The following is an 8,431-nucleotide window of genomic DNA, read 5'->3' as shown; positions in this document are numbered from 1 at the left end:
TCAGCAGGATTTGGAAATCTGGATGAAAGTTCGCTAGTCCGAACAAGTGGTGGTGACCTTAGTGCAGAGGACAGAGAACTGTTGACAGCTTATCATCACAGCTTTGATGATGAAAAAGTGGATCTGGACCTCATTATGCACTTGCTTTATAACATCTGTCATAGTTGTGAAACTGGTAAGTATAAACACACACTCCCAGTAAATTACTGTACATTCAGCCTTTGATGAATCCTGCCCTTCTTTGGGAAATACGAAATGAGTAAAACCTTCCAAGTGCTAGTCTACACAGTACTGATGTATATTTTAAGTGAATTTGCTGCTTAACTCTGCAAGCCTGCTTCTTTTTCAGGAGCAATTTTAATATTTCTTCCTGGATATGATGAGATAGTTAGCCTGAGGGACCGTATTCTTTTTGATGACAGGAGATTTGCTGACAATGCTCACAGGTAAAGCTTCTAGTTCCTATGGTTGAGGTTTTCATTGCTTCTTCTAATGTGCACTTACATGTGCTCTTTGTCTTGCATTAGATATCAGGTTTTCATGCTTCATTCAAATATGCAGACTTTGGATCAGAAGAAAGTGCTTAAAAGTCCACCTCCTGGAGTGCGCAAAATAGTAAGTTTTAGAGGACTTCGTCAGATATTATATTAATCTATTTTGTCTTTGCTTTTAACTACAGTTTGGTTGTTTCTTATTTTATTTGCAGATTCTTTCTACAAATATTGCAGAAACCAGCATTACAGTCAATGATGTTGTATTTGTTATTGACTCAGGCAAGGTGAAAGAGGTATGATTGGTTAAAACTCCTGTGGCAAGTAAACTTCCTAGTGTTATTCTGTAATACACAATAAGTAAATTTTAGAGTAATATTTTTTTATAGTAGGCTGAGAGTTAGTGCATGTCAAATAACAAAGATCACTGAGAAGTTTTGACATTCATTTGTTGTATGACAAATACTGTAAATAATTAGCTGTTAGTAAACCTAAAAACTGTTGTAGATTGAAATGTTGATCTTTCTTTTTTAAATTTAGAGTTTCTGTTAGTTTTTTTAAAACAAGTGCATCTGTTTAGACCGCCGTCTTCCTGAGACTTAAGAGAGCATTGGGAGTTCCCTTTGTCCTACTATTGTGTCAAGTCCAAATCTAATCCATTAAGTTTTTAAGTATTGTTTCTGATGTGTTGAATATCTATTCCCAAATACTTTTTAAGGAAAAGTGAGATAATATAATGATGTAGTTTAAGACCTATTATATGTCTTTGAAAATGAAGTTGGATTTCATAGGGGAGATCCATACCAAATTTGTAAAGTTTTCATGGTAATACATTTTTTCTGTAATTTGCATCAAATGCAGGAAAATAAGGATGTATTTTCCAGGTGAGACAAAGAAGAAAACTTTAATCAATATAATAACATTTTTTCTCCTGATTTGTGATAATTCAAAACACAGTCCATTTCTTTTTTTTACTCAATTACCTACAGACTAGAAGACTTCCACTTAGGAAACTAGCACAAAGATAATGCAAAACAGGTATGGTAAATTCAATTGCAAGCAAGTACTTCAGAGCATATGTTTGAGCCAAAAGCTGCTAGTGTTTGTTCAAATTATTTTTTCTATTTTTTAGAGAACTTCTGTTAATAGCTCATTAATAACTTTTATTTCATGTATCATGTTTAATTGTGGTTTTATGTTCCTTGCTCTGCTTTTACAGAAGTCTTTTGATGCACTGAGTTGTGTTACAATGCTAAAAATGGTGTGGATTTCAAAAGCCAGTGCTATCCAGAGAAAAGGCAGGTAATAAATGCTTCATACTGATTTTTATTTTGCAAATGTCCACATCCCATATGTTAAGAGTAAAGTGCAGATCTACAGCAGCCACACAGCGTAATGTTTCTAGACTAGGCCAGTATCATGTTGAACAATGGCTAATACTTCTTCTCTGCAGTAAATTAAGAGTCAGCATGTATTTCCTTGCAGTAATTTCCCAAGATATAGAAAAGTGACACTCAGGAATATCCCAGAACTTGAATTACATCTAGGTTGCTGCGCCCCCATGAACTTTTCCTCTTTCTGCCATGAAGCACAAACAGCCACAGTAACTTGTCTGTGGGCAAAGGATTGCCTTGTGCTAGTTTTTGATTGATACCATGGCATCCCTTCTTTAGAAGTGACACTGAGCAGTGATTCCTTATTGACCATCTCCAAAGTCTTCATGACTTAACAGGCCATGATCAGGCACAGTGAGTGAGGGCTGAGAAGTTACTTATGTAAATAGCAATAAATGCCTGTTTGGAGACATGATATTGTCATTATCCTCCAGGTTTTTGAGCCTGAATTGTGAGCATTTGCTGTCTCTGTTCCTTCATTCACACGTTGTATGGTCTTCATTCTACCATTTACATCTAGGGAACGTGAAGAGGAAGAAACAAAGTTTGCAACTTAGATTCCTAATGGCACAAGATGGCTGAGATTTGGATTGATCTCAAGTTAGCAAAAAAATGATAATCACTTTATTTAGATAGGCCTTATTTTTTTCCTCCAGTTTCTTTAGTGTAGGGTTAAAATTATAATTATTTAAAATATTTTTTAATAATAAAATTATATAAATTTGCATACTGTGAAATTCATCTGTGGGACTTCCTCTTAACAACAAAGTTGCCATTCTCTTAGGCTGTCTTCTGTATTTGCCTTCTAAGTTTGGGTGGGTTGTTTCTTTGGTTGGGTTTTTTGAAAAAAAAAATTCTGGTTTTCACAGCTTCCAATATTTTATTTTCCAGGGCTGGGCGCTGTCAGCCTGGAGTCTGTTTTCGTCTCTTCAGTAAGCTCCGATTTGAGAATATGTTGGAATTTCAGACTCCAGAACTTCTACGAATGCCACTTCAGGTGGGTATTCACTTAGAAGCTGCAACTTTTAAAAAATGTGTTATCATCAGACTATACTAGTAACTCCAAAAAAGTGTGTATCTATTTTCTTTTTCCCAAACCTTAATGGTATTTTTTTTTCTTTTTAACTTTTAGGAGCTTTGTTTACACACAAAACTTCTGGCTCCAAGTAGTTGTCCAGTTGTTGACTTTCTTATGAAAGCTCCTGATCCTCCACCAGCTTTAATTGTGAAAAATGCTCTGCAAATGCTCAAGGTCAGCAGAGGAATTGGTTTAGATGGGAACTGTGTTTAATCAGTATTTGTGGTGTGGTAACATATCTTACTGACTTTTAATTATACTGAAAGTCTTGTTCAATTACTTAAGGATGCTTTGAATTTTTGTTTGTTTTCATTTTGCATGTGTGTGTGTATATATTTTCCCATGTTAAGGGAAAGGACTACTGTAAAATCTTGTCTTGAACTGAAACTAATTTGACTTGCTTCTTTAGTGTTTGGGAGCAAGCCTAGGTAATGTCCAATATGCGTATCCTTTCTGCTTTCATTGTAAATTAATTTTGTCCCCTTTCCCCTTCTGCCCCTTGTCCCTACATCTCCCCCTTTCCTCTTTCTTCAAACAGGCTATAGATGCCATGGACCCTTGGGAAGATCTCACTGAACTTGGTTATCACCTCACTGAATTGCCAGTGGAGCCACACCTGGGTAAAATGGTGTTGTGCGCTGTTGTTTTGAAGTGCCTGGATCCTGTTCTTACCATCGCTTGTGCTCTTGCCTACCGAGACCCTTTTGTGCTCCCCACGCTGGCCTCTCAGAAGCGTGCAGCCATGCTGTGCAGGAAACGTTTCACTGCGGGAACGTTCAGCGACCACATGGTGCTTCTCAGGGCTTTTCAGGTATCCTTTCAGAACAAGGACTGTTCACAAGAAATCACACATCAGAGTAAATGATGTACCAACGAAACTGGATGTAGAGTGGTAGACTATGGCTTTCCTGCATACTGGACTCACAAGATTTCTGAGGGAACACATTTTCTCTGATCTTTTCAAAGCTGGTTAAATTTTGAAAGTTCTAGCAAGATGCTGCTTTACATCCTGCTACATGGGTAACTTAAAAAAGCGATCTTGACATAACGATCTCTTTAATAACATCATAAGCTTAAAATAACATAATTAGCATTATGTTTAGGTTAGGGAATGCGGAAAAAATCTAGTAGTTAAAAAAATCAAGTTTGATACTCAGGTTAATGTTATTGATCTAAATGTAATTTTTAAACCTATGCATTTTTTAGTTTTAGATGCTTCAATTAATAGGCAACTGTTAAAAAATTATGCTTTACAGGCGTGGCAAAAGGCACGCAGTGATGGCTGGGAGAGAGCCTTCTGTGAAAAGAACTTCTTGTCTCAAGCCACAATGCAAATCATCGCAGGAATGAGAACACAATTGCTTGGCCAGCTTAGAGCCTCAGGTAAACATATTGGAAAAAGTTCTGGCATAATTTTAGAGTTAAGTGTATACAAATTGTAACAAGAATAGTGTTCACGTGTCATTTTCCTTCCTTAAGTTGGAAAAGCACAATACATACTCATGTTGGGCATGGTGGAGATGCTAAGGTGAGGAAACATGGCTGGGGAACAGCTGGCATAACTGAAAGCACTGTGATTGTTCACCATCCTGCTGTGTTGCAGTGTGAGGCATGTTTCCTTCAGTTTTTATGTTCTAGTAAATTTTTTCTTCAGGCAGTTGTTGAAACTTTCAGACCCTAGGTTCTGAGGCGAGTCAGTTAATTTCAGCTCAGGCTGGATGTTCCTGGAGAGTGTCCTGAATAAAGAAATCCCTGGGCCTTTATAGCCTTACTGTCAGTGCGCCCAGTCTTCACGTGCCCTGCTTGTGCCTCGCACGTTCCTCTTGATCCAGTGGCAGTTTATGGTCTGGGGTCTTCTACTGCCTCATTGGATTCGTTCTCCGTGTCCAATGTGGGCAGCTCCTTAGCTGCTCTTATATTCCAGCTTGAGCCAGCCTTGGGACCCTCCAAGGTCTCATCCTTTATCCAAAGGTATCCTGTCTTTCTCTGTTTCTTTCCTTGCTTAGCCATTCATGCTAAGAAACAGTTCATTTAAAATTCACCTACACTAGGTTTTGAGCAGGGCTCACTCATGCTAAGCTGTAAGCAAGTTACAATTACACTTAAACTACACTATGTCTAATATTCTGTTAAGTAAAGAAGTATTGTAAAAAGGAATTCTGTTCTACATTGGTATGAAACCCCTTACCAGGTAGGATTTCAGTGTAACGGTTTCTTCTTGGTGCTGTTAGTGTTGGCAGTTGTGAAAAATGCAACTAATTTGTAGTTTATTTCACTTCTTTTTTTTTCAAATTCCTTCTGAGAAGCAAAAAAAATAGATCTTAAATACAAACAAGTATAACATAGTTTTGACCTCTTTCTTTTTTCAGGTTTTGTTAGAGCCAGAGGAGGAGCTGATATTAGAGATGTTAATGCTAATTCTGAAAACTGGGCTGTAGTTAAAGCTGCCTTAGTGGCTGGGATGTATCCCAATCTTGTGCATGTAGACAGAGGGAGCCTGGTTTTAACTGCACCAAAGGAGAAGAAAGTGCGATTTCATCCTACCTCTGTTCTCAGTCAACCTCAGTATAAAAAGGTAAAGCCACTTTGAACTTTGTAGAAAATATTTTTTCTGGCAGGTGATAGAATGAAAAATTGGAGTTGGTTTATTTTTCCAATATTTCAGTTAGTCCTGCTAAGTGGAGCAAGACAAAATGGTAAAAAGAAAAAGCTAGTTTTAAAAGTATTTTGAAGATGTAACAATCTCTATTTATTGCTATGAGGAAAAAGTTCTGCTCTGAAGCTGGTATTTCTTTAGATCCTCTTTTAAAGCAAAATATTTTGTTTCAAGGTGATAGAATAAGTTGCGAGGTTGAATTTTCTTGTGCTTTTTTTATTCATGTATATGTAAATATTTATGTATTTATTTCTACATACATAAAATAAGACTTAAGTTTAAGTTCATTTTAAGTACACACAGAGGATAAAATAGCCTAGTCTTATTTGCTCCTGCACAGATTCCCCCAGTGAATGGCCAAAGTGCAGCTGTTCAGGCACTCCCTACAGACTGGCTTATATATGACGAAATGACGAGAGCTCACAGGATAGCAAACATCAGGTGCTGTTCTGCTGTAACGCCCATCACTGTGGCACTCTTCTGCGGGCCAGCTAGGTTACCAAGTAATGCTTTACAGGCATCTTCATCCTGTCAAGGTATACTGAAGTCTGGATTTGGAACGTTTACGTTGGTGTTATACTAGTATGTGATTTGGCAAACTTCTTTTTTAAGTATATTTTCTGCATATTTTGGCTAATTCTTAAAACGGCACATCTATATGTAGTTCCTGTAGCTGTTCAGGGGTAATTTGTAGGCTCTGTAACAAATATCTTGAGTTTTGTGAATCCTTGTATGTTTATAAATTCAACTTCTACAGTTCTGGAGTCTCAGAAATTACACTATAGTTTTTAAAGAAAAACTGCAACCAAAATATTTAAAGACAGTACTAATGCTGAGAAGTGTACTATGTATGTTTTTTCTACAGCCTAGTTTAATTGATACTTTGAACCAGATGATTCAAACTGAGTAATGTAGTTACAATTAATATGGCAAATAATCATGTTACTTCCAGCTGACACATGCATTTTAAAGATTATTTTCTAGTGATAACTTTTAATGTCAATTAGCCATATGATTATCTAGAAGTAGTAGAGAATTTATTGAAATTACATTTTTTTCATATTTAAATGGAGTGCTGTAAGAGTAGATGCAAAAATAATCTATCTATTGTCAGTTCTGTAGAAATATTAGTTTGAATTGAAGTAAGAGTCCAAGCTGTTTTGAAGCTTTCCTGTCTTGCTCCTAAACTGTTGCCTTTAAAATGGTGTTAATGCTGATGGAATTGCACTTTGAAAAAGGAATCCTAAATAGCCATGTGTATATATAATTTTTTTTTTTCTTTATGGGGCTTTAAATATACTGTTATGCTAGGACATAAAGCATAGAGCAATGTGTGGTTTTATAAATAACTTCAGGCAAAAAATTGATAGTGGCTTATTATTGATGAAGGTACATGAAAGAATCAGATGACATCAGTACAGGTGTTTACATAGTAGGGCCCTTAAGAGGTCTGGGAACTTGTTCTCCTAACTGAAGCAAAGACTTTCGCTGGGGTGTATATGCAGAAATGGAAAAGTGTGTTTACAAATGTTTACTTTTTAAATGAAAATTTAGAAGGAAGATTAGTTTATTGCTGGTAATACAGTAATGTTCAAGTTTTCGTAAAGTGTAAATAATACAGAAATGTTAATGCACTTTTTGTACTTAATTCAGGAGATGGGGTATCCAGTGATAGCAGTGACAGTGAGATGGAGGACAGAAAGACTTCTAATGTATCACTACTGAAGCTAGATGAATGGCTCCACCTCAAACTGGACTCTGAAGTAAGTAATCTATCACTGTCATGCTTGTTTCGTGTAGAAGAATATTTATGTCATATCATCCTAAAATGATTTTTAAAACAGTTGGATAACCAAAATTTTACTGTAAGAATGGCTGTCATGGTCCCTTCAGGTCTCTCAAATTTACAGGAGAATGTACTATGTGAGTTAACCTTTATTTCATGAGTTCAGTAAGAAATACGAAAAACATACAGGCTCAATCTCCTTTTGCCCAGGCTAGTCAGTTGTGTGAATTCACATATTCAGCATCCAAGTTGTAGGGCTTCCTATGGGTTGTAACAACCCATAACTCTTAAATCTTGCACCTGCGAGCAAAAAGGAACAAAGAATTAGTTACCTAGCCAACTGTGAGAGTGCTCATCCCTCTTCCTCTGTCATGGTGCGGTTGTCCCACATATCACACTGGGAAGCAGGAAAGCCTCAGCAGTCAGCTGCTGTTTGGATCTACTCCAGAAGCACTTTGAGTAAGCTGATGTTTTACAATTTCCATCTTGGCAGTTTGATCCATTTCCATAGGTTAGCAGATTATAAAGAAACTGCCAGACAAAAGGAAATGGCTGCAGGGAACAGCAAGCTGCAGGTGGTAGTGGCTGCATAATGGCCCTTCGGTTCTTTGTGGACCCCTGTATTGCCTGTGTGGTGCTCCCAGCACACTAGGCCTTAGCTTGAACTGGATTAACCAAAATTTGAGGAGGAGTTGAGAGAACAGTCAAAATGGCATATTGTGTATTTCCTTTTCTGAGAGGGTGACTAAAGTTGCTTGACTTAAATGGAGCACCTGAAACTGCAACTGCTGAAATTGCTGTCACATTTTATAAAAAGAAGAAAAAAGCCCCAACCTTTGAAGACACAAGTTTTCCAGTTGTTGAGAAGCTCTGACTGTGTTAGAAGGTAGAGTAACCAGAGATCTTTTCCATCAAGTATGACTAAAGAGCCCATGACACTGAACCATGCCGTAAATCAAGTCCCTCCGGATGGGAGAGAATTTGCTGAAAGTCCTTGCAAGGAGTTTCAAAGATAAACTGAGACTT

General features: G+C 37.1%; 1 protein-coding gene across 1 annotated transcript in view; it reads left to right on the top strand.

Moving 5' to 3' along the window:
• YTHDC2 (YTH domain containing 2) overlaps positions 1-8,431 on the top strand; it is a 29,432-nt gene that overhangs the window by 14,298 nt on the left and 6,703 nt on the right. Inside the window, exons 12-23 of the mRNA XM_017728275.1 lie at positions 5-175; positions 350-446; positions 528-615; positions 707-787; positions 1,711-1,793; positions 2,777-2,882; positions 3,018-3,137; positions 3,502-3,774; positions 4,220-4,346; positions 5,333-5,538; positions 5,960-6,155; positions 7,273-7,382. Coding sequence (XP_017583764.1) covers positions 5-175; positions 350-446; positions 528-615; positions 707-787; positions 1,711-1,793; positions 2,777-2,882; positions 3,018-3,137; positions 3,502-3,774; positions 4,220-4,346; positions 5,333-5,538; positions 5,960-6,155; positions 7,273-7,382 — 1,658 coding nt within the window. The remainder of the gene's footprint in view (positions 1-4; positions 176-349; positions 447-527; positions 616-706; positions 788-1,710; positions 1,794-2,776; positions 2,883-3,017; positions 3,138-3,501; positions 3,775-4,219; positions 4,347-5,332; positions 5,539-5,959; positions 6,156-7,272; positions 7,383-8,431) is intronic.

The sequence above is a fragment of the Corvus brachyrhynchos genome, unplaced genomic scaffold (genome assembly GCF_000691975.1).
Source record: "Corvus brachyrhynchos isolate BGI_N302 unplaced genomic scaffold, ASM69197v1 scaffold90, whole genome shotgun sequence".
NCBI lineage: Eukaryota > Metazoa > Chordata > Aves > Passeriformes > Corvidae > Corvus > Corvus brachyrhynchos.
This window is presented reverse-complemented; position numbering and strand designations above follow the sequence as displayed.